Source organism: Atractosteus spatula, chromosome 11 (assembly GCF_055471065.1).
Source record: "Atractosteus spatula isolate fAtrSpa1 chromosome 11, fAtrSpa1.hap1, whole genome shotgun sequence".
Classification (NCBI taxonomy): domain Eukaryota; kingdom Metazoa; phylum Chordata; class Actinopteri; order Semionotiformes; family Lepisosteidae; genus Atractosteus; species Atractosteus spatula.
The window spans coordinates 20,698,248-20,724,898 of NC_142716.1; the positions used below are offsets into that span (position 1 = coordinate 20,698,248).

Here is a 26,651-nt window from a genome sequence, read left to right on the forward strand (position 1 = left end):
CTTAGTGTCCATAGAGATTAGATTCCTCAACTAAACAAGAAGACAAATACATCAAATTAAATGAAGTCAAGAAGTTAACTAAGATCCTGTTGTTACAGAAGTTTCAAGTATAGTACCATATTCTATGACATGCTTTACCTTATTACATGTGAAAATTAAAAAACAACTCTATCCCCAATTTTTGTTATACACCAGTATTATGGTAGACCTATCTGCGACAATAAAATTTTGCCCTCTTGTGGATAGCGTGAGAACACATCTGTAAAACGTGAGAGGTGTATTATTTGGGAATGTACCTGCATTCACCTTTCTAAATCATTGTTTATATTAACGTGACCAGACATTAGCCCGATGGTCACATGCCAGCACAGCTACTGAAACAATTTCAAAAGGTGAACTTGTCATGTGTGACTTGGTATTTTAGTATTGTTACTCGACTGAGAGTGTTAGTTGTGTATTGCTAATATGAAACAATTAACTTTTGTCACTAAATTTGATGTTATGTATTTAACATTGCATTTAAAAATTCAAAAGACTTATCCCACACTTAACCAACAAACAGTTGAAGAAAAGAGTTTCAGGTAGGCGGATATTATTTTTTTGATGGCTACAGTATCTGTCCTATCCCTGTATATACTTCTATGGGTGCAGATATAGCTAGTTATCTCATTATGTCCATGAGGAATAGTCATGAACACAATGTTAGGCATTAAAACATTCACACTTAGACTCAGATGTGTCTTGTCTTATTAACAGCCATTTGTTTTGGTAAAAAAAATTATTGCATCTTGGTTTAAGCTTTTGCTTTGCTTTCCTTGGTAAGGCAAGGAATAAGAACCCTCCAACTCTGCAAATAAATTAAGATAATATGTCAACACTCATCAATTTCCCTACGGGATCAATAAAGTTTTTTCTATCTTATCTATCAAACATGAAATAGTAATACAATTATGCTGAAAAACTCCAAATATATTCATTACATGTATCAAAGGATTTGTAATGAATTACTGTTCTTAATTATACATCTTCTCCACATTTAATATCAAGCCATTTGATATTTGGCCAGATCGGAAAGAAAAAACAAATTATCTTGGAACTTAGGAGTGATTTAGATGGATTGGTCTAGCTCCATACATTAGATATACCTGATTTCATATGCCATGCTTCAAAGAGCAGAAGCTTGTCTATGACACCTTGAGCTATAAAAAAGAACCTTCTGTGCAAGAGGGACTAAGTGGACTATTTTTACTAACTGGGTCACCATGCTGCCCCGGGGGCTATAGGCAACATATTTAATTGCCCAGGTAACACAAACAGATGTTCAAAACAATTTCTCTTCTGTTGTCTTACAATACAGTCCTCAGGTTGATACAGTAGCAAATTGGATTAAAATAAATGAGAAATAATGCTTCTGCTGAAGATCTGTCTTACATTTCTTCAAATAATGGGACTTGTCATGACTAGAGTGGAGCTAAATCTCCCTTTTCTTGTTTCACAAGAGTGCCTAAAGTAGGTTTCTAGGTTTGGCTGGCAATGTTGAAACAGACAATAACTCTGCATTTGTCCCCTCTAAGGATGGTGGAGGGTGTTGGCATTTCTCTCCCTCTCCGCCTCCATCTTTCTCCATCATTAATTTCAGATTCCTTTCTCCCTTTTCACGATTGTCCTGTCAGGACCAAGCAGGGTTCAGCCCAGACCACGCTTGATTGCTGTTTTATTGTCTTTGTGTGTTACTGCTCTTCTTAATCAGATCAATAGCCACAAAACCTTTTTCCTCTTTACTCTTGAGGTGCATAGGAAAGCCTTTTGACAGCTTAACACATGTTCATACAGAACCAGCCACCAGCACAAATATATTTACTTATCTGTGGTGGAGTTTTTTAAAGCCCATTGTGTGTTCACACCATGAAGAGAAAGCAATGAAACTGCATCTACAGAATGTAATGAGCATTGATTACTAATCTACAGAGGCTAAAAGGCAGCAAAACAGAGCAGTTTTACAATTTCAATGTTTTAGCATCTTTGTATTTATTATACTGTTTTGCATAGCATTTCATTCTGTATGTAATATATATAAATTGACACAAGAACAAGATGTAGGGTTTTGTTAAATCTGTGTCCCAGATTTCATATTCCATGACCTTCCTATACAGTATTTCAAGAAGCAGAGACATATCTGCAGAGTTTTGCTGATGAGGTCTTGCTTTGCAGAGAAATAAGGGCTTGTTTTGAGAAAATCAGCTTGCTACTTACAGTACACACTGACTGACATATTTTGTATTGCAGCCAGGTTCTATTCACTATAACACGGTCTGTTAAATTAAACTGCATCTTATTTTCCAATAGAAATCCTGCTGTTTGTGATTCCACTAGCCACTGCACAGCTTGGTGCCTTGTATTTTGTCTACCTCTGGAGTTTGTGGGAGGGTGTTTTCTACAAATACAAATGCTGTCTGCTCTTCTGCTAGGAAAAACTCCAAATAACAGAACTGTGGGGGTAGCAAATCTGTCTTCCTTCTGCTCTTATCCTGATTTGGGTTGTAATTAAATGTTATGGAGACCATGGAATTATTTTGGCAAATTGTTTTAATTTCATTCACTGCCATCATACTGTATACAGGTCTAATAAAAGACCTCTATTACAAATGTATTGTAATTTGTTAGATAATAAAAAAAGATTCTTTCAAATAAAAATAAGATTCTTCAGGATCTTCTCAGATTTTCTAATGAATACCACACTTGATGGCGTTTTATGGGACGCTAGTAGGGTGATTCCATTTCTTCCAAAACATGTATCAATAACATTAAAGGTGACTCTCTGGCTGTTAGTAGGAATAATGGGGTAATGAAGGCAAGCTGTAAATAACTTTAAAGAAAAACAAACTGCAGTGGAAAAACGGGAAAAAAATGTGATCATGAACAGAGAATGTGGGGTTTACAGGATTTGATCAGCCCTGATGGAGACCATTGGATGAGACATCTCTGTGACTCACCCAGTAGCACCACATAAGCTTCTGTCAACATTCTGCCACACCTCTCCCCGGGCTGCCACAGACCCATGCCATGGAAAGAGGCCAATCTGTTTCTACTCATTGAACCGAGGAAGGATGCAGTGATTACATTCAACTGACCTGAAAAAAATCATTTTTAGTCCAGTTAGACTTTATTGGGGGAAATCAAATTTTTATGGCTCGAAATAAATGTCCTCTTCTTTTTCACGGTGACTGACTTTACTTGAAGGCAAATTCATCGTTTCTGTCCTGGGCCTGCCTTCTTCACTGCGGCATAAGGCCAATGGGTTAGGGAAAAGTATGCTATCCAGGCCAAGTGTCAGAGAAGCTGTTTGCATTTGTAAAGAAGTGCCTGTGAGTTAAAAGTATAAGACAGTTCAGTCCCGTTTTTTTTTTTTGTCAGTGCTCACGATTGAAGAAGCAAAAGTGTACATTCCAATATGGATCAAAGCAGATGGAGAAAGGTGGGAATTATTTTTCTCAAGATTCATCACACTAGGTGTAGCTGTACTAAATATGAGTCTGCTATGCTGCTAACATGTTTACTCTTGCTCTCCCTACTTAAAAGGCTTGAAATACTGTAATAGTTTTTACAAATTCAAAGACAATTTAAAATACACATAGAGACATGCAACTACATAGATTTTTTCTAAATGGGGGCCTCTGGAATCTTTAACACCAATGGAAGAAGTGCATTAATGTTGAACGGGGGACTGTGATGAGAGGAAACACATTATGCACATGAAATTTGAAGAAACCATTTCTCTTCTGTCAGGCTTAACATTTAATGAAAATTCCTTGCAAACCACAGTGCAGCTTCACTGGAAATGTCAAATGTAAAACATGATCTTCACAAGCTTTGTCATCATGCTTCCCCTCAGCAGAATGTGATCATTAACTAGAAACCATTATCATTTTCTTTACATAACACCTTTTTGCTTGAAGTCTGTTTGTGTTGTTTTGTTTGCTTTTGCACAGCTTCTTTAATTAGTCTTGAAAAAAGGAATTGCATTATAAATATTTTTATAGTCTTCTGGTTTGTATTTAGCTTCTTTATAGGTTTCCCCGGGTGTTGCACAGAGCAGAGATCAGCCAAATTTTAAAGCAATAAAAAACTGAATATTTTTAGCTCCAAGACTACTCCAACTACATAGGCAACAGAACGAACAACAAAATAATGACTCATAATAATAAAATGCAGGATTTATGGCAAGGTTAGGTAACATATTGCATAGCCAAGAGTGAAAATTTAGGGCTTTAAGTCTTGAATACCTAGGGATCATTGATTGCTTTTACTCAGAGCTCTCTTTATTGACAAGAAGAATCACTGTTAGCACTGCTACAAACTCTACTGCATATTCACAAGGCATTATTTTGCTTATTTTTTATTTAAGGAGGCATGATCCGTTGAGAGTTGGCTCTCTCGTAAAGTGGAAACCTGACAAAGATAGATTGAGGTGTTCTGGGTTTTGAAGTGCATGTGTATTCAATGGGGTCAACCACTAGTAAGAAACAGAACCTTTAGGTAAACCACACTTTATTGGTACTTTTGGACAAGGCCAAGACAGAGGGATAGCATCCTTGCTCTTAACAAAAATCCTGCTCAGATCTTTCAAAACATAGAACAAGATCCTGTCCTGTTATTTATCCAGTGTCTTCAGGGACAATGTGTGGATATGAGTCTTTGTTTTTTGTGAAGGAGAGAGGGGTACAGAAATTGATAAGAAACTTTGAAAAGATTTCGCAGAATTAATCTCAAATTATATAAACACCTCTATTCCACATTTTCTATAGTGGGTCATTTCTTGTTAATCCCACTATGGAATTTCTGAGACTTACAGTCCTTTGAAATCACACCAAAACAAACACAAAAAACAAACAAATGGCTTCCTAAAAAAACAAATCAATAAAGATCCTTTTTCTAAATAGGCCTCACGCTGCAGAGAGAGTAATAGTGCAGCGCTAAACACTAAAAGATATATATGGCCAACTGAACTAGCAGAGCCAAATGGCCTCATCTAGGCTGACAATCTAGTCTGAAACTTTTCTTGTGTTTTTTGAGTCGTTTATAGCCACGTGATTAGAGGACTGAGTTAACACAGAAATACAAGGTGTTATAACTGTACTTTTCACTGAGAAGAGGGAGCTGTTCATTTCTGGGTGGCATTCAGGGATTCTGTAAGCTGTGCTTTTGCTGCAAAGACCCTAGGGTGCTTCTGCTCATTCTCTGGGTGTGGTGGCATGGGCAGAGGCTGGGCTCTGGGTTGGCGCTGGCTCCAAGATGCTTCCACCGTGGGAGGGGCTGTCTGCTTTCTCTCTCACACTCTCCAGTAGCACCTGCATGCTCTTCCTGAACACAGTGCGGGGGTCTCTGGTGGGCAAAGTGGGGCAGTCACACCTCTCCCTTAGTTCCAGTGCCTGGAGATTAACAACACAAAACCCCTAGTCATCAAATGTTATCAACAGACTTACTTCACATCTTTTCTTACCATTAACAATATACAATATTTAGGATGTGTGGCATCTCAATAACCTTTTAGTATTGCTTGTTTTGCACTTTGTATGTTTCTTTTTGGGTATGTTAAGCCCTACAGTTCAGGTTATACAACTGGACCACTTCAACATTCCTTGATTTAAATTCTACACTTTTAATTCGATATTTCTGTTCACCATTTGTATTGCTTCCCTACACTTTCCATATAGCAAAAATATGTCCAAATAAGCAATTAAGTCTTTATCCCATCTTATATTTATACTGTATATTTGTGCTACAGTACCTACATGTTACACCCTGCACTTACCTGCATTAAACTGCCAGGTGTTGAATTTAGTCTTAAATCTTTCTGAACTTGCTCGACAGCTTCTACAGTCTTTGCTGATTCTACTACTTTGGTATCATCTGCAAACTTCACTTGTGTATTTGTTACCAGACTCTACTCCACTGATATAAATTAAGAGCAGTGGTCATAAGATGTGGTACTTCACTAATTACGCTATACTAATTTGGCTATTCATGCCTTATCTGTACTCTGTTTTCTATCCATTGACCAGTTCTCACAAGACATGTATTATCTTGAATGCCTACAACCTTGAATTTAAGAATTTATTTGTCATTATGAGATTTTATTAAAATGCTCTAAAAATGTGAATTTCACGGCATATGCTGTTTATAACAATCACTGTCGACTGGTCGTTCAATGTGCTCCTGTCACCCATTTCATGGATGGGTACTACATTAGCAATTTTCCAGTCAATGGGTATTATTTTGTCCTGAATAACTGTTGAAAGTGTTTTGTTAATGGTCTATGAATAACATCACTTGCTTCCTTAAGTATAATTGGTAGAAGACCATCGGGCCCTAGAGATTTGTCTTAACTGCTTCTTATATCTAAAATGCTTCTGCCTTATTTGGATAAGTATTGAATACAAAACTTTTCTTTGTTTTTCCTTAAGAATGCTTCTTCTTCTTCTTAAAACACCTGAGTGGATAATCATTTAGTATATTTGACATTTCGATTTCATTGTTTAAACATTTCCCATGACTATCACTGACATATTCTTAGAGGAATACTAATGTTTTTTAAATTAATGGCAGATTGTGAGAAAAATGGAGGTGGTACTGTACTGTGTCACATAACTAAAAAGAGAGCACAATGACCTCTTTGTGTGAATTGATGTTTTATATTGTAAATTTATTTTGAATTTTTTCTGCATTAAAAAGCAGCATAAACATACAGAAAAGAAGAGAGAGGGGTCAGAGCAAGAATATTTCTGTCTAGGAAAATATTATCAGTGTTTAATATACAAAATGCTTAAAACAGATAGAGTTAAATTCAAACATTTCAATGCGTTTATATAACGTAGTTTTATTTTATATAGTCCACGTATGTATGAATTAAAGAGAATATGTATGAGTTTATATTGAATAAAACTATGCTTAAAATACGTGTTTGTGTAGGCTTGGGAAAATGTGTTCACTTTCTTCTCCTCTATATGACTCATTAACTTGAATCCCTGTCTCTCTCCAACAATTTTCCAATACAACAAAGAATATTTTCTTAATCATATGTCAAAATAGAGGCTGTTTGATTTGCAAATGGGCCATTGCATTTGTTGTTTCTGTAGAATTCCTTTCAGCCTTGATCCCCCTTTCTGCTGCTTAAAAATGCAAAGTGTAAAAAAAAATCTATTCTTGAAGGTAAACTGTTGCTAATAGTAAGGCTGTGGTCATTAAACCCCTTATAACCTTCTAGTTTCTATTTAGAGAAAGCACATCACAATCATCGAGAAAACACACAGCTGGTAACTTGTCACGCAACATTCCCTTTTCCTGTCACTAATTGGTCCTCAGACACTGTTTACAACGGCTGTGGTACAGTTCATTTATCCTATAGCAGCAGTATAGACTTGAGTATGAACACTTCAGTTTCTTTGTACTTTGTGTGCCATGCAACAGAGGTGCACGTGACCTCCTCAAATGCTGGCAGCAGACATTCAGCATGTCAGGCTTATCCACATGCTGGACTAATCTAATTAAAAGAATGGACATTTACTTTAAATGTACAGAGCTGGGAAAAGATAAATGAGTTTAACCTTTGTCCAACTGAAGACATCAACAGTTATCAGACTTAAAAAAGTGCTGAGGTTTCCAAAGCCTTTCATTTTTTCCCTAACAGCAAGTAAGCTTTCAGTTGCAATAGACGAACATCTCAAATACACATCAAATGAGGATCTATAAATAATGTATGTCACACACAGTACTCAAACAAGGTAAATCGCACTTTGTTATTTTATTGTATTTATCTATTCTATGCAATAGGGAAATACAAACACAACATTCATTTTTTAAATATTTTTTCTCGGAATTTCACTCAGTCCCCAGTTTTATGAGCCTAATTACAGTACACTGCAAACAAACATCATGAAACTAGTTCAGGTGGGTAGCTGCGTCAGCATGCGTAGGCTGCAAAGGAAAAAGTAATAGGTTTATTCCATGCTGAAAAAAAAGAAGAAAGAAAACACAACGTTTCAGCCGTGGAGCCTTCTTCAGGTGTGATGTTGTACCACAATGCCTTAAGGAAACGTATGTTATTAAGTATAACACAGCTCTTTTAAAGCCAGAGACAGTATGATTTGCAATCATTTAGCATTTCTTTTATAGCAAGCTTTATTTCCATATTGTTGTTGTAAGTGCAAGACATTTGGCACATCTAATCAAAGTTACTCAGTCTTGTGTACTACATTATGTTATGTGTTCAGTAAAATGTTAAAATAAATGCAATTGAGGATTGTGAATTTCTCCATTTTCTTTCTGTCTTTGACACAACACTGCGAAAAATGCTCAGTTCTTTTTCTATGATTAATCAGCATTGCTGGAAGGTAAGTCCTAAATCTGTATCTGATTGTATCTAATCTGGGGGGGGGGGGGTGTCACCATGCTCACTATTCCATTTAACGCTACAGAAACTGGGATGAGCTCTGAACCAATGAGCCACTGTGGCCCTAGTTTGGACTTTACCTTTTTTTCTGTGATTAATGAAAATGTTAATACATTTAAACCAAAATGCGGCCAACAGTATTGTGTTGAAAGAAGAAAAGGAATATGTTGCTAAGTTAAATGACAGATTGATAGTGTTGCTGCTTTGCCTGGCATGCATTTCCAGTCCCACTGCTGACAGGAGCCAGCAGGACCCACTGATAGGTATCACACTTGGGACTGATTGCAGCCTACCTGTGGGACAAGGCGGTCAAGCTGGGTGGCACGGTTCCTGTGGGATGGGTGGGTGGAGAGCCATTCGGGCATGCTGGGCTCCCCCTCCAGCCGATCCAAGATCTCCATCTGCTGCCAGAACACTGGCCCAGCCCGAACATCTGCACATGCCTGAGAGAGAGGACAGCACTGTTTTAATGCACCTCCTCCAGTTAAGCATTGTTGTTAGTAACAACATAAGCTCTATTACAGATGTGGTTTTCTATTTATATAAGCTGAACCACAGAGATCAAGGTACTGCTGACTATTACTTTCAGTGCTCTTTCCTCCTACATTTTCCTATCATGCTGAAAATCAAAGGATACCAGTCCTCAGCACTATAAAAGCTCCCACTGGAAAAAAAATGCCTGCAAAAATATAATAGCGGCTAAGGAAATACAGAACAGTTTAAGAGCATGTGTTTGAGTATGTTTCAAAAACTGGATGCGTAATGCAGTGATATATTTTCTCACTCTTGAAATGGCTACAATGACACACACCATTCCCTTTACCTAACACGCCATCTAGTGTCTGTTGTGCACAAAATATTTCATAGAGAATATCCCAAACAATCTAGAAAAACACTTTGCATTTATGTCTCTCTGATTTTTTAAAATGTTTTCTCTATTAGTGTGCACTGTTTTACTATAGAGAGTGCAGGGTTAGCTCAGCTAACTAGATCATTAAATGTGTTTTCACACAAACTGCTATAATACTGTTATAATACTGCAATCCTACATTCTACATCTGGTTTTCTGGCTGTACTTAATTGGCACTCATGCATTAGTTCTTTTTTCTGGCACTGAGATCATCGTATATTGGGGGATGAACTAAGCAGTCTGAATTCACATTGGAATGACTCTCTACTTCAGGGCTGGCAGCCCTGCCTCTTCCACTCTGTTGGAGTGAACAGGGTTTCTTTAACTAGTTCTTAATTATGCAACATATCTTCAGAACAAAGTTCAATTATGTAATTAAAGTACTTGACTGAATCCCTGCAGTTTCAGCCTGGAAAAGCCAATGATGCCTATTCCAACACAAAATCAAGAGGCTTAGTTTGAACCAGAACAGAGGACCTCTGTGAAAGGGAACTGTGGCCTTTCTCTGTTCAGTGGAGCACAGAGCTTACTGTGCCCCTGTACAGTCTGTATAGTATGTTTGAGACTGACATTTGTTTCCATACAGGAATTATAAAAGAGCAACCAGACAAGCTCCTGGTCTAAAACAGGGACATCACAATATTAACACTGATACCAGAATCCAATAACATTAGTGGAAGTATTGGAATATTCAGTACAAAAAACAAAAAAAAGACACTCTCTTATAGACAGAATCCTGGAGGTCTGGAACAAGCCGGTGTCCCTAGCCATGACACTGAAACTGTTCCCATGGGATCTTTAAGAAATGGTTTGATGGATGTCTTTGATCATTCACCTACCAAAAATCCAAGACACAAAATGGCCTCTCATTTGTAACCTTTATTATGACATGTGCAAGAAAGGGATGATGTACCTTAGCAGCCAGCTGAAGTCCTACTTTGTCAGCCTCTGCCTCCAACTTCCTACTGTAGGGCCGCTCAAACATGAACTGCAGGGAGAGAGATAAGGGACAGAATGAGGGGGGGAGTACAGTAAATACTGCTAGCTACATGAATGACCCAGTGTCTATAACATTTATATTCTTATTCTACTCCTTGGAGACACTGGAAGCTTTCATTTGTTTGCAAGCTGTTTTTGCATATCAAAGATTTTCTTGGTTAGCGGAGGCAACACAGAATAATCAATAAACCAAAAACATACACATGATTACTGACATAGTTCAAGTAGGTAGCTGCGTCAGCATGCGTAGACTGCAAAGGAACAAGTAAAGGTTTATTCCATGCTGAAAAGAGAAGAAAAGAAACACAACATTTCGGCTGTGGAGCACAGCTGAAATGTTGTGTTTTTCTTCTCTTTTCAGCATGGAATAAACCTTTACTTGTTCCTTTGATGACTGACACGCTGCCTTCAATGTGAGACACCTGATCTTATCAATGGGATATAGGCGTTATTAAAAATAATCGGCAACAGCACACACTTCTTCTACAGCAGATTCAATATAACGTATATGAGCTGTTACATTTATATATCAGAAGTGTTAGTGTTTGGTAATGTTTTGTAGAAAGATTGTACTTAGGTTGCCTCCTTGTTGGCATAAAATACAGTTACAGTGAAAGAATTATGGAATGACACAATTGCTTCACTGGGGGGAGGTCTTTTTCAATCACCCGCCGTTTAGATAGTTACAGCCCGTGAAAGAAAACAAAGAAATAAAAATAAACTGTAATTAGGACAGAAGCTTTTTTAGAACGAAGGAGCAGGGACCTCAAGGCTTCTCTGTGGCTCACAGCGGTTGCTATCCGAGCTGCATCTTGATTTTCCACGCTAAAGGCCATTCTCATTATAAAATACAGAACACCCACTGCTTGGAAATTTTTGCAGTGTTTAATGTTCACCAGCTTAGAGAATGTGGAGCTGAGTCACAAGCTGCATAAATAAACGGGGTCTGTAAAGTGAAGTGAAATCAAGCAGGAAAACTATGATTGAAACAGCAATAACTTGAGACAAGTTTCAAGACGTAACCAGCAAATTAAAGTGTCTTACACACACAGATCAACACCATCCCCTTGAAAGCTGGCAACACTGTTGCTGCCGAAATTATGTTGCTATGAATTTTCCTTGAACACAGCATTCTGGTCAGAGCCAAGGACAGATTCCATTTCTCACAGCAGAGTGGAACCAGAATGGCACACAGTCTGCCTTGACACAGTATGACCTTTGATTGAAATATAATACACCCACAGGTTGACTATATAATACAGACAGGTTGACTATATAAGAATAAAACACAAAAAATAAATCAAATATGGGAAAAGAAATGCAAAAAAAATATTGAAAAAACATATGGTACTGGGAATACAAATAAGCTTTCCAACACTATGTAACTATGTAATAGCTTTTCAGCAGGAATTCTCTGACATAGAGATAATCATCTCCCCCCTCTCTGTGTTCACAGTAATGTCCCCTTTTCATCTATTTTGCCCCCCTTAAGCACACTAGGGGGTGACCAATTTAAATGTCAATTCAACATCTGAAGCTTGCTTCTTCAGTTGTAGCCTCCCAACTTCATCCAAAATTAAAGTCACTGCAGCATCTGGGGGAGCTACAATACTGGGCAGAGTTCATCCAAATCTTGAAGTTCTGCTACTTGTTTAGTTTAGATAATATACTATCTCAGTATGGGGCCTTTGAGGTGAGGGGGTGAGGGAGAGGATACAGTATGTACAGCCTGACTGAGCTGAGGCGACAGCGTCTGTCTCAGCCTCAAGCTCCTGAAGTTGCTGCTCAATGAGGAGGCAGGTGGATGATGAAGTGATGAAAGGAGCAGATGATTCATCTTGAGGCAGGGCACGCACTAAGCCTGACAGCGAACTAGCACAAGATAGATTGGAAGGGTGCTGATTAAATGGCAGAGAAGATTGAGTGAACACTGAGACACCGAGGTGGAAGAGCCATCCTAAAAGTCAGCTAGCAGTCTAAACACCTATGGACAAGTAGTAGGGCCAGACTTCTGTACATTTAACTGATAGGAACTATTGCAGGTGGCACAGTGCTACAAGGTGATATAAAATTAAAATAACAGAGATAAAAATCATTTGTGTTCAGTGGGCGAGGCCTCCAGAACTCCAGAGTTTCACTGCAAGGGTGTTCTGTTCTATATTTTTATTGTCTTACCTGGACTAATTTGCCTTGAATCCACTGTCCCAAGACAGCCAGGCTATCCCGAGGACAAATGGCCCAGATTGCTGTGAGGAGGATGACTGAGAAGAAATCCACAATATGAGACATGCTGGCCTGTTCTGCCTTCAGACAAAAAGAGAGCATGAGAGAGGAAAAGAAGGGAGGCAGCAGGTCATTCCATACAGTTTCTCACTCCCTCTACTCTTGCAGAACTTCTGTAACGTCTAGACCAGACAATATGTTCAGAAGATAATGAAATTAAAAGCAAAATGTTACAAACAAGTGCAGTCCATTCATCACAACATGCTTGTGTAGTTGTAGTGTACAAGACAGGAGTCCCTTTCAATCATATGATACAGTTGCAAGAAAAGGTTTGTGAACCCTTTGGAATTACCTCGATTTCTGCATTAATTACTCAAATGTGGTCTGATCTTCAGCTAAGTCACAATAATAGACAAACACAATGTGCGTTAACTAATAATACACAAACAATTATACTTCTTCTTGTCAGGACTAAACACACTGTTTAAACATTCACAGTCTAGGTTGGAAAAAGTATGTGAACCTCTAGGCTAATGACTTCTCCAAAAGCTAATTGGAGTCAGGTGTTCCAATCATTGAGATGAGATTGGAGGTGTTGGTTGGAGGTGCTCTGCCCTATAAAAAAGACACACAAAGGCTGGTTACTGACAGAGTCTGCTCTTCTCAAGGAAGAGCTGTTCATGTGAACCATGCCCTGATCAAAAGAAATATCAGAGGACCTTAGAAGTAGAATTGTTGAGATGCATAAAGATGGAAAAGGCTACAAAGCATTTCTAAAGGCCTGGGTGTTCATCAATCCACAGTAAGACAAATTGTCTACAAATGGAGGAAATTCAGTTCTGTTGCTATTCTCCCTAGGAGTGGGCGACCTGCAAAGATCACAGCAAGAGCGCAGCGTGTAATGCTGAAGGAGGTGAAAAAGAACCCTAGGGTAACAGCAAAGGACCAGCAGAAATCTCCTGAACTTGTTAAAGTCTTTGTTTATGTGTCCACTATAAGAAAAACACTGAACAAGAATGGTGTTAATTGAAGGACACCACGGAGGAAACCACTGCTCTCCAGAAAAAAACATTGCTGCACGTCTCAAGTTTGTAAAAGACCACCTGGATGTTCCACAATGCTTCTGGGACAATGTTCTGTGGACGGATGAGACAAAAGTTGAACTCTTTGGCAGAAACGCACAACACTGTTTGTAGGAAAAAAAGAACTGCATACCAACACCAAAACCTCATCCCAACCGTGAAGCATGGTGGAGGGAGCATCATGGCTTGGAGCTGCTTTGCTGCCTAAGGGCCTGGACAGCTTGCTATCATAGAGTGAACTATGAATTCAAAATTGTATCAAGAAATTTTATAGTAGAATGTCAGGGTAGAGGTCCGTCACCTAAGGCTTAATAGAAGTTGCAACACGGCAATGACCCGAAACACAGGAGTAAATCAACAACAGAATGGGTTAAAGAGAAGAAAATTTGTGTTCTGGAATGACCAAGTCAGGGTCCAGACCTCAACCCAGATGACCTGCAGAGAGTTGTTCATGTAAGGAATCCCAGAAATACCAGAAATATCAATGAACTGAAACAGTTTTGTAAGGAGGAAAAATGCAATCCGCAGCTACAGGAAACTTATGTTTGAGGTTATAGCTGCTAAAGGAGGTTCTACCAGTTACTAGATATAAGGGTTAACATACTTTTTCCAGCCTGGACTGTGAATGTTTAAACTATGTGTTCAATATTGACAAGAAGAAGTACAATTGTTTTTGCATTATTAGTTTAAGCAGATTGTATTTGTCTATTATTGTGACTTAGTTGAATATCAGACCACATTTTTATGAGTAATTAATGCAGAAATCCAGGTAATTCCAAAGGGTTCACTAACTTTTTCTTGCAACTGTTTTTTGTTTAACACGTGGTGGTGCTTAATTGGTTCAGTGAACCACTGAAAACAACTAAGAGCACAGATGAAACAAGCAGCGTATTTTTCAGCCTTCAAGAACTGAATCTAACCAGCATGGCTGTGGCTCACGTAATTACCCACTCAAAAGTGCAAAACCATAATAAAACATAATCACTAATTTATAAATAATCATCCATTGTGCCCAAACTTTTAACTTCCTGTTAATTTAATTTGGGCATTTAAACAAAACCATTCCCACTCTCATTTACAATACACACAATAAAAGCCCTTTCTTCCAAAACTGAGATATACATAAAACTTCCTGTGCAGTACCATGACGCATTGCATAATACACAACAATCACCCTTTCAGTCAGTACCGAGATGTACAGCACAATAAAACTGACTTATTAAATACTGAGTGTGCAGTAGTTTACAGACACAGATCACATCATCAAGCTGTCATTTAATAGAGGGACACACAAAGCACATAACAATCTCTCAAATTCATATCATTCATAGAAAGATATATCAGATTGAATTCTTTTTAGTTAATATACAGTAGAAAAGTATAGAATGAACTGCACAGTTCATACTATATGGACACAACTGGAACTCCACAACTCTTTCATTCAATCACAGAAACACAAACGTTATCAGCATCTTAGTACATTTGATATCCTGAAAAAAGATTTAGAAACATAAACAGTTACAAATATAGTATTGCAACACTGAATAACCCCCCCCCATATAATAAAAATATATCTTACTCCTTAGATCTGAGTTTCATTTGTTTATACATCTTATTCTGTTCCTATCCTTTAATTCATTTTCACTGAATGTGAATGATGTACAAATATGCAAAGTGTTTCTAAAAATATCACAACCACCACGTCTTATGAAAGTAGAAACACTTGTGTTGTGCACATGACATCAGGCCATTTGACCAAATTCCAGTGTAGACTCTCTTTATAGGCCAGGATATGAGGCTAATGTGCACATATGACCAACAAGTGGCAAACATAATACAAAATAACCATACTACATACATAATTATTATATAAATAAGCATGTATTAAGATGAACACATAGGATACATAGGGTGGGGGACCACTCATTAAAATAAAGTCTGGCCAAAATGTCACACAACATGACATCTGTCATGTAAAGATCCAGACCACACTTTGGGTGTTTGTATCAGTGGGATTCAAATTGCAAGCAATCATTAAAAAATAACTTTTACTTCTGCATGTAAAACCGCAGGATTCTTTATTCAATTTCAGATTAATTGATTGATGTGTTTAAAACAGACCTTTTTCACTGAAGATCTGTACATATAGGTGGGGATACTTGAGAAACAACTGTCCATAGGATCGCCATGAGTCGATACCGACTCGACGGCACTCAACCACCACTTGAAACACAGCCACTCCTATTTCTTGAAGAACCAGCTGAGATTTTTAGGACAAATGAACCACATATACTGTATCTACTATATCTACATATATCAGCAGCCATATCACCCTGCAACTCACAACTGGCAACCCACTGAAGTTAAGCAGATGTGAGCCTGGTCAGTACCTGGATGGGAGACCTCCTGGGACAAATAAGGTTTGCTTTTGGAAGACCAGCAGGGGTCGCTTCTGGGAAAAACTAAGGTTGCTGCTGGAAGTGGTATTAGTGGGACCAGCAGGGGGCACTCACCGTGCAGTCTATGTGGGTCCTAATGCCCCAGTATAGTGACGGGGACACTATACTGTAAAAAGGCACTGTCCTATGGATGAGACATAAAACTGAGGTCCTGACTCTCTGTGATAATTAAAAATGCCAGGGTGCTTCTCGAAAAAGAGTAGGGGTATAAACCCAGCATACTGGCCAAATTTCCCATTTGGCCCTTACCAATCATGGCTTCCTAATAATCCCCATCTATGAATTGGCTTCATTACTCTGTTCTCCTCCCCACTGAGAGCTGGTGTGTGAGGAATGTACTGGTGCACTTTGGCTGCCACTGCATCATCCAGGTGGATGCTGCACATTGGTGGTGGTAGAGGGGAGTCCCCATGGAGTGAAGTGTCCAGAAAAGTGCTATATACAGTAAGTGTAAGCAATTATTATTATTATTACTACTCATTAAGGCATATATCTATTCATTAAGGCAGTCTATCTTGTATTATGTAACAATGAAGTGAGCTGAGGAAGCACTTTGGATCATGTATCTAAACATCATTAGACCCCAGCATTGCACACTGAGATACAGACACAGCCAATGGCTTCATTTCTAAAGCTATTTCTTAGATACTGGCTTAAAACTTACTTAAATTACATTATGCAACATTAATATTTAAACACCAGAAATGATACAAGCACTAAGATGGGGGATGCAAATTCCCTCTGAGATCAAATCACAGACAGTGAAGGCACAAGTAACACAAGGGGTTTGAAAACTAACTGATATGTTAAAATGTAAATTACTTTACTCATAAGGGTCACTGGCTTTTTAAACAGGCCCTACAAGTGATCCCAGGGGAGTAACAGTATATGAAGATCAGCCTTTTTTTGCTCACTTAACCTTAGAAACACACAGGCCTACCATATGTGAGCATGCATAGACCACACAGATACACACCCACATGGTTAGTCAAGCAGCACAATGAACTTGACTAGTTGTACTTACAGAGTGTCCGATCATTGCGTGTGCCATTTCATGCCCAAGAATGAATGTCAGCTGATGAATGTCAGCAACAGCCTCCAGCATTCCGGTGAAGATAAAGACCCGTCCGTTCTGTCAAAAGCCAGAGCATGCTGTGGTGTGTCAGAACATTCAGGTGCCACATTTAGTCTTTGCTGTACCATAACCAATTGTATTTCTGCATGGCCTTAGGACTATACATCATGGTTTTTCATAGTCTGTAAATAAATGTAATCAGCACTCATCTTTTTTGAACATGTAAAACAAGATGAAAATGGTAAAAAATAAAATATGACTCTTGTGGAACTACTACAATTTTTGGAGGAAGGTGTTTTCTGCATTTTAGTTCTTTTTTAACTAGTCAACTTTATGTTGCAGCAGAACCTGGGTTTGGCACTCACTGTTCTGCAAAAAAGCAGATGTTTTTGAGACATTTTCACCACAGACAAAGCATCAGCAGGAAAAAGTCACTGTTACGTTTTCTTTTTCACCTGCAATTGGCAATTGAACAAAAATAAAAAAAACAATTGCAATTCTGTATTCTTATCGTCCACCAAAGCCACTGATATCTCCTGCCACAGTAAGACATGCCCATGAGTGGGATCTGTGAACCTGCCTTATTTCAATTTCACTATGACTTACCGGAAGAACAAAGGCATTGACTGTGGGGTCTTCCACCACTTGGACAGTCCAGGGGAGAGCAGACATCTCAGGAAGGTCCCGGTTTCTCTGCACCAAGTGACTGACAACAGTCTCCACCACCTTGTGCCGGGGATCATCTCGGGACACCAGAGTATCCTTGAATTCCTCCATGTACTGTAAATAAAATTTGGGAGCTGAGTGTACTAAGCTAGGGTCAACTTACTGACCAAGTTTACCACTTTTACACACAGATCTAAGCAGTCTCCATCAGCGCCATTTTCCTCAACTCCTCCTATAGCTTCCAAAAAGCTCATATACTGTATCTTTAAAAGTGTTAGCTGTATATAATTATTCACTAAGGAAATGCTTTTTATCTAAAGCAATATAGCCATTAGAATATCCAGCAGCCATATCACCCTGCAACTCACAACTGGCAACCCACTAAAGCTAAGCAGGTGTGTGCCTGGTCAGTGTGGGTCCTAATGCGGTCTATGTGGGTCCTAATGCCCCAGTATAGTGACGGGGACACTATACTGTAAACAGGCGCCGTCCTTCAGATGAGATGTAAAACTGAGGTCCTGACTCTCTGTGGTCATTAAAAATCCCAGGGCGTTTCTCGAAAAGAGTAGGGGTGTAACCCTGGCATCCTGGCCAAATTTCCCATTGGCCCTTACCAATCATGGCCTTCTAATAATCCCCATCTATGAATTGGCTTCATTACTCTGCTCTCCTCCCCAGTAATAGCTGATGTGTGGTGAGCATTCTGGCGCACTATGGCTGCCGTCGCATCATCCAGGTGGATGCTGCACATTGGTGGTGGTGGAGGGGAGTCCCCATTACCTGTAAAGCGCTTTGAGTGGAGTGTCCAGAAAAGCGCTATATAAGTATAAGCAATTATAATTATTAATTATTACTATTAGGACCTTGTTTTCATCTCAGCTAAAGACACCTCAAGTTAAATTTCCTTTTACTTTTCTGCTTTAAGTGTTCCTTGAGTTCAAGGGTGTTGTACAAAACAACTTCACCCATTCATGCAAATTGCACTGTTAAGGGAAAGTGTACTCTTATTTAATACATTGAAGACTTAAGTTGTTTGATCAAAACAGGGACTTAGATGGGACTTGAAATGCGATTTTCCAATATCAAGGGTTCAGGTTTCAAACTAACACAACCTCCAGTCAATCCTGAATGTGTTCATTGTTAAAACAAGATCCTTCATAAAGTTGTTTAAGTATTACTTGACACTCCAATAAACATTTCATTACATCTAACGACAACTCGTCAATGGTCACTTTAGCTAATTGCATTAATGAAGTAAAGTCTTGGATGTGTGAAAACGTTTTTTCACTCAACTCTGATAAAAGTGAGATTCTGTTGTTTGGAGGCAACAGTGTGGATAGGACTGCTATAACCTCAGCACTCAACTCTGAGGGTTTAAAATTTTGACTTAAAGATTTGGCATGTAACTTAGGCATCATCTTAGACACAACGCTCTCATTTAACTCTCATGTTAATGCAATATTGAAGGCATGCTTCCTACAGTTAAGAAACATTGCAAAACTAAGGTATTTTCTTTCCACTCAAGACACAGAGAAACTAATAAATGCTTTTGTATACAGCAGATTAGATTACTGTAATGCTCTACTATCAGGGAGCGCCTATCGCACCTTTAACAACTTACAGTGAATTATTACAGCTAGAATTATTACCAGGAGTAGAAAGTATGACCACATAACACCTATACTTATCTCTCTCCATTGGCTTCCTGTTAGGTACAGGGCAGACTTCAAAATTATTTTACTTACTTATAAGGCTTTCAGAGGTCAGACTCCTGTCTATTTAATGGAGCCGATTACTGTATACAATCCAAGTAGCTCACTTAGATCACAGAATGTCCTTCTTCTTCTTCTTATTCCACATATTAATAAAAAAACAGCTGGCGGTAAAGCCTTTAGCTACAGGTCCCCTAGTTTATGGAATAGTCTGCCAGCCTACGTATGGGATGCGGAGTCAATCTCAGGATTTAAATCCTGACTGAAAACATATTACTTCAGCCTAGCCTACTCACACCTTACATCATAGCTCATTGCTGCTGGTGCTGCTGTACATGCCATTGTGTGTCTCGGTGTTGGCCTTCCAGGTAGATACATCTGTTCTGACCAAACTATCCTATTCTCTTCCCCACATGTCCAGATGGGGCCCGAGCTGGGCAACATCTGAGTTGGATGCTGCATCACTGCCATGGATCCAAGAGGGACATTGCGAATACAGCTATCGTTTAGGAGGATTTGCTGGTCTACAGAGATCTGCATGGAGTACTGGCACACAGAAGGACATGATGGAAGACCTAATACTCCACATTTAGTACTTTTTTTTAGAATTCTATAATCTTAGCATGCCCAAAGGGGTTGGGCAGTCAGTTGATGGAATACTTCATACCAACGTGTATCACACAGTAAAATATTTTAATAGCTTTTATTTTGGTTATGAAAAATAAAAATGTTTCCCCAGAGACATTTTTAAGCTTAATTGCATGAACAGTGCACTACTTCAATTTGCCACCTCTGTCTTTCCATTTGCTAATGTTTTTTGTGTGAACGGTATATTCAGATGACCAAAAGTATCAATATAGGGGTATTCTTAATAAGGTGATAAAAAATCAGCTTTACTCAAAAATCACTTAGTATCCCAGTAGTAACCTGGGAATAATATGGGAATAACACATATTTGAGTTACTGCTATCCAGTTCACTTTGACAGGTTCTCAGAATTTAAATGATAATGCTCACTCATTCTGGGGATATAAATTAATAATGGAAAATATTATCTGTGTACAACTCTAAAGTAAAAAAAAGACAAGAAAAAGTAATAACCTGTGTGATCAACTCTCCAGGATTAGGAATGGGAAACAAAACCAGTGAATCCAAAATTATGTTCTGAAGACCCCTGGAGTCCTTATACACTCTCAAGTGAGGTCCCCAAAAAAGCTTGAAAGTAATTCACCCCCAGAAATGCTAATAAAAGAGTCTGGAATACATTTACTGAGAATCTTTTACCCTCCAGTACTGCTGTCAACAGTTTACTGAAGTGGCCTATTTAATTCCCCCCAAGCCAGCCCATTCCCCTCTCACCCCCTCAGCAGTCAGCTCAGCCAGTTCAATGAACTTGTCTCTGTTGAAGACCAGGAGACGCATCCGACTGGTGATGGGCGACTCATCCAAGTGCGTGAGGAGGAAGAGTGCCAGAACTACCACGAGCGCTGCTACGCCGGCCATAACATGCCAGCGCTTCCTCCACAGGGCCTGGCGCAACATCTCCTGCCGGTTCTGGGGCAGCCCGGCCCACCACTTTCGGATACTCCTGTGGACAACCCCAAAGGCACAGGTCTGCATTGCCACAAGTGCATGGTGACTGACATTACCAGCAACCAAGAGCTCACAGAGATAGTGTGTTAACTGGCCATAATTTTAATTTTAAAGCTTCACCCTCAAAGAAATTAATGCAATCTCAAAAAATATTAAATCCACCAGCCACTTCATGGGGTTTTCACTAACTCCATGATAAAGAATAACACTTGTCCAAGTCCTTAAGTTATTAAATGCAACCTCAATTAAAATGGAATTTCTCAGTCATAAAACTGACAGCCATAGCCTACAGAGAAACCTGGCTCTTCCTTAGTCTTTATCTACTGCTATTTTGTTGTAATGAGAGATGTTTACACATTGTTAGGAGACACATGCTTCGCTGTCGTTATACAGTATAGTCCATTAGACAGGTGTGTAGCACTATGGACTTCAAGTCTTTGCAATGCAAAAACATATTTTTAATTAATAAACCTGACTGACCTGATGGAAACTGTAACAGACATACAGTATGACTCATACATGCCTTCAGGTCAATTCATTCTAGATTTTGCTTCCATTAACAAAACAACGTACAGTAATTCTATTATATACAGTGGGTATAGAAAGTCACCACCCCTTTTCAAAATGCTCGCCTTTTGTTGCCCTAAAGCCCGAAAAGAAGACAAATTAAATCAGACTTTTTCCATATTTATTTACACACTGTACCTTGCAACATCCAAGTGAAAAAAGAAAGCAAAATTTCTAAACAAAAAAAATAAAATAAAAAAGTAGAATAACTGGGTTGGATAAGAGAACACCCTCCTGAGTTAATACTCGGTAGAAGCACCTTTTGCTTGAATTACAGCCGTGAGTCTGTTTGGATACATCTCTACCAACTTTGCACAACCAGAGGGAGGAATATTTGCCCATTCCTCCTTACAGAATTGTTCAAGCTCAGTCAAACTGCATGACGACCGTTGATGGACTGCCCTCTTCACGGCATTCCAAAGAGTTTCAATGGGATTTAGGTTGGGGCTCTGACTACGCCACTTACCTTCCTGTATTTCAGCCACTGTACGGTGGCTTTGGCGGTGTGCTTTGTGTCACTGTCATGTTGAAAGGTGAACCATCTTCCCATTTTCAACTTCCTGGCTGAGGGCTGCAGGTTTTCTTCAAGACCTTGTCTGTATTCTGCACCATCCATCTTCCCTTCTATCCTGACAAGTGCCCCAGTCCCAGCTGAAGAGAAATACCCCCACAACAGGATGCTGGACCACCATGCTTTACTGTAGGAATGGTGTTCTTCGAATGGTAAGATGTATTGGGTTTTCACCAGATGTATCGTTTTGTATTCTGGCTAAAAAGTTCGATTTTGGTCTCATCTGACCACAGCACCTTTTGCCACTTGGCCACAGAATCTTGAAGGTGCTTTTTAGCAAAACATAAACAAGACTTGATGTTGCTTTTTTTAAGGAGTCGCTTTTTTCTTGCCGCCATCTTGCCATACAGGCAAGATTTGTGTTGTTACATACACACAATGACCAGTCTTTGCCATAAAGGCCTGTAGTTTGTTCAAAGTTGCCATTGGCCTCTTGGTAGGCTCTCTGATCAGTCTCCTTCTTGCTCGGTCATCCGGTTTGGATGAACAGCTTGATCTAGGCAAGGTCGGGGTGGTGCCATACGCCTTCCACTTCTTAACGATGGCCTTCAGCTGCTTTCATTCTGAACTAATCACTACAATTGATCAATTGATTAGTTTGTTGTGTGATCTGTAAGGTGATTGGTTATAAATGAGCAAGTTTACAAATGCAATTGTAAGGTGTTCACTTATCCAAATAAGGTATTTAACTGTTGATATACTAATTAATTTTCAGAATGTTTTAGAATTTTATTTTCACTTGGCTAATGTGGGTTACAGTGTGTAAATAAAAATGGAACAAGCCTAACTTAATTTGGTTTTATTTTCAGAGTGTCATACAACAAAAGGTACACATTTTGAATGGAGGTGGTGAGTTCCTATACCCACTGTACTGCACTCTGTGGCTCACTGGATTTGACACTCCCCCATATAGGGATGCTGCCTGCATAGTGTCAATAAAAGATAGAAGGCATGTAATAACTTCTGTACCCCATCTGTTTAGAATTTGCCTTCTGTTATGAAGATGTAAATCCCTCAAAGACACACCATGATTTTCAGTAATTAAGCCGAATAGTGTAAACTGGAAAACATGAAAACAGGCAGAAATTCCCAGTTTATCTCTATACTCTGCAACTGTCATAAAAAAGATGAAGCTAATAAAGTTAGATAAATCATGCGTATTTTTCCTGTTAACAGCAGTGTTATGTTATTGTTTGTTTGGGCAAAAACATAATATGACAGTATGATCTCATACTAACTGTGCATGTGACTTTGCGTACTGTTGAAAAACTGTGTAGAAACACTGAAACACCTTGTTACCTGCCCAGTATGATAGCCAAAAGCTTCTGAAGCGGTTTGATGACCATCCATACGAGTGGAACAGGCAGGGCTCTGTATGACGCCGAGGTGTGGAACTGCTGACAGCAAGGCAGGCCGACCTGCAGGGTGATACTGCAAACTGATGGGATGCTTGTGTACCAGGTTCTCTGATGGCCAACACTGACACTGAGAAGTCTGGGTTTGATGCTTTTGCAGAGAGCCAAGCGAATTGCACACAGCGTCCCCAGGTCCTCACTGCCTGCTAATCCTGCCTGTTCCTGCAGCCACGGCTGCACATTATCGTCTCTGAAAATATCTGCACGTCTGCCTTGGACGGACAGGGAGAGAGTGCATTGCTTCTGTTTGGAAAGACATGTTCTATACCCCTTCTGCCAATTGTTTCTACAAGCCAGTAGACAGCAGAGTCTTTTACTTCTTAAAAGTCTGATGCAGAAAAAAGCCATCTTCTGTTTCACAGGCACACTGACATCTCGAAACCTGCAAGTAAAAAGAGGACAAAATGTAGTGGATTGGTGGCAACAGCCTCATAAGAACAGGAGAAGAAAAACTGTAGAACACTCACAAGAAGTGAAAGCTCAAAAAAGCTAACAATAAGCCTTTGTCAACAAACTTTGTGCTTTAAAATGCTAGTTTGAGTGAGTATATGACTTAGAGCATAAGTTTACTAATAAATTAATATAGGCATGCGAGGTTCAAAATATTTCATGTAAGAAACATTCTAAAGATTTATCAGCATACAAAAACAACCAGAGATTAGCATAACATATTAAACTAGGTAATCTACGGATCTTTTCACATTAAGGGTGTAATCCACGGTATAATGCATATACATAAAGATCTATATAACTATTGATGTGCCTCAGAAATGTTCTAAGCGAACTGACAACGAATAGACAGAACACATACAGATGTTGTACAGTATTAAAAATAAAGACTGAAAAATGAAAACAGACGTTGCTTAGCGCTTTGTTTATCATAAACAAGAGCTGATCGACGACAATAGGGATCCTAATACCTTGTCTGCAGCAAAATAGTGTTTGTTCACTAATATGCCCTTTTTTGTCAAATATCATAAAAAGTATAATTTATGTTTTCCTGTTCGATTTCGGGACGATCAAGGGTTTGTTGCGTTCTTCTTAAATAGTGTAATGTTTTTTATTAACTTTATTTAGTTTTTCATTCTATATCATACCTTTGAAAAAATCAAACCTTTGAATGCGCTTATATAAATGGAGGTAATTATACATGTTAAAATGATTAGAACGTACAAGTAATTTCAATGTCAACTCACCTTAATAGTTTAATTACTTTCTCAAGTACTATCAGAAGAGTGTGCAAGACCTGACCGACAGATGAGGTCGTTACTCGAGTTGATCTTAAAACTCTCGTTTAATCTTTTCTGTAGGATACACCGATTTATTATCATTGTGCAAAAATATTTTCACTTTCCCGAACAATTTTTACTTGAATCATGTTGGCATGTTGTATTTCTTTCTAGCATGTTCACAGTACTTCCGGCTCCTACACTAGTTCAGGAAGATAAATCAGAGAGCATGTGTAACACAGAACTCTGTCCCCCCTGCTGACGAAAAAAATGCTGGACTTTGCAACACAGATGTTATAGACACAGATACACAGATTTATTAGACCGTATTACCTGATTAAAATGCGTACATTTAAATTACATTTTAGGTATTAGAAATAATATAAAACACTGTTTAAAGTTCGCAACAAATAGCCTTATCTGTCACGCAGGATTCATGACTCAAGTAAACTACTTATGTCACAGACATTACTAGGGCTCTGTATTTAAAATATTTCGGCACTAAAATTCATTTTAGTTTTATGAATTTTAAAATTTGATACAGCCTAAGGGCTTCATTCACAAATGACAGGTAATGTTTCCGTGTCTAGTGCACATGCTGCACTGCAGGCTGAATACATCTTCATTATGCAATACAGCAAGTACAATACCAGTAGCCTAAGACGTGACACGCAGCTTGCGGAATGATTACCACTGGCTTCCTTAGCAGGTGAGAAAGACTGAGGAATACTAGAACCTGGTGGTTTTCATGGTAGTGTTTGGTAAAAGATGGAAGTACATCTTCCCTTGTATGTTTTCTTTCAGTTTTCCTCTTGGTGTGTCCAGCGGTTATATGAAACATTTTTTCATATTAAAAAAAGCAGACGAACAAAGAATTGGAGGTGTGATTTAGAAAATTATATTTTGGTCCAGGAATACATCATGGTCTCCATAATGTACATAGGATGGGGCCAATAGCACATCGAGCACAGAGTGAGCATTGACGTGTTTTGATTTTTAAAGAGTTTGATGCTTCTCAAAATGTAAATAGTGATGTAATGTTATTGAAAGAGTATTACAAATGAGAAGAGAGTAACAAATGTTAAAAGTTTATATTTTTATATATTAGAACTTATTCAATATTTAAAATAATAGTTCCATCGACAGCTACTTTCTGTTTTGTGCTGCAAGCGAAGCAATGTGCTTTTTTTCTTTGGTGGAGATACTGGTATATGTATTACAGAAACACAATGCACAACTCCTTTACATATGGAAAAGCAACATGAATTTACATAAGCTAACTTCAGTATCATGGACACATTTGTCTAAGTTACTTTTCAAATCATTCAGTATTTATACTTGTTTAGGGTTTTGTAGGTAACATAGTATGTGTTGTCCAGCTTGAAATTGTTAACAAAACAATTATTGTTCTACATACAGTACCTGCCATCAAATGTCCATCAAAGCCTCAATTCACTGTTCAAAAGGACTTGGCTTCACTGCAGGTGAGTCCCTCTGAGGTGTCGCTCCAATACGGTAGCATTAAGCCATTGTTCTCTTTGTAATAATTGCTTACAATTATATAGTGCTTTTCTGGACACTCCGCTCAAAGCACTTTACAGGTATTAGGGACTCCACTCCATCACCACCAATGTGCAGCATCCACCTGGATGATGCGACAACAGCCATGGTGCCCCAGAACACTCACCTCACATCAACTATC

At 38.7% G+C, this 26,651-nt stretch overlaps 1 protein-coding gene across 2 annotated transcripts; it reads right to left on the minus strand.

Annotated features, from left to right (window-relative positions):
- Positions 1–4,531: 4,531 nt before the first annotated feature.
- Positions 4,532–25,153, minus strand: oma1 (OMA1 zinc metallopeptidase). 2 transcript variants are annotated; one of them, XM_088928228.1, is made up of 9 exons: positions 24,917–25,153; positions 23,605–24,102; positions 20,934–21,162; positions 17,804–17,977; positions 17,147–17,254; positions 12,534–12,662; positions 10,273–10,347; positions 8,743–8,892; positions 4,532–5,429 (listed from the first exon to the last, which is right to left on the minus strand). In XM_088928228.1, exons 2-9 carry the CDS (start codon positions 24,066–24,068, stop codon positions 5,232–5,234), a joined length of 1,527 nt encoding a protein of 508 aa, XP_088784354.1. In that variant the 5' UTR covers positions 24,069–24,102; positions 24,917–25,153; the 3' UTR covers positions 4,532–5,231. The 2 variants fall into 2 exon arrangements, with proteins under 2 accessions (XP_088784354.1, XP_088784355.1); XM_088928229.1 differs by lacking the exons at positions 20,934–21,162; positions 23,605–24,102; positions 24,917–25,153 and adding an exon at positions 22,201–22,880.
- Between the last annotated feature and the right edge of the window lie 1,498 nt (positions 25,154–26,651).

Coding starts and splice junctions, on each gene's coding strand:
- oma1 (XM_088928228.1), bottom strand. CDS start 24,068: ATGGCTTTTTTCTGCATCAGACTTTTAAGAAGTAAAAGACTCTGCTGT. Junction 21,163..23,604: donor TTGGCTATCATACTGGGCAG/GTAACAAGGTGT, acceptor GGTTGTCCACAG/GAGTATCCGAAAGTGGTGGG. Junction 10,348..12,533: donor TTCAAGGCAAATTAGTCCAG/GTAAGACAATAA, acceptor CTCTCCCTGCAG/TTCATGTTTGAGCGGCCCTA.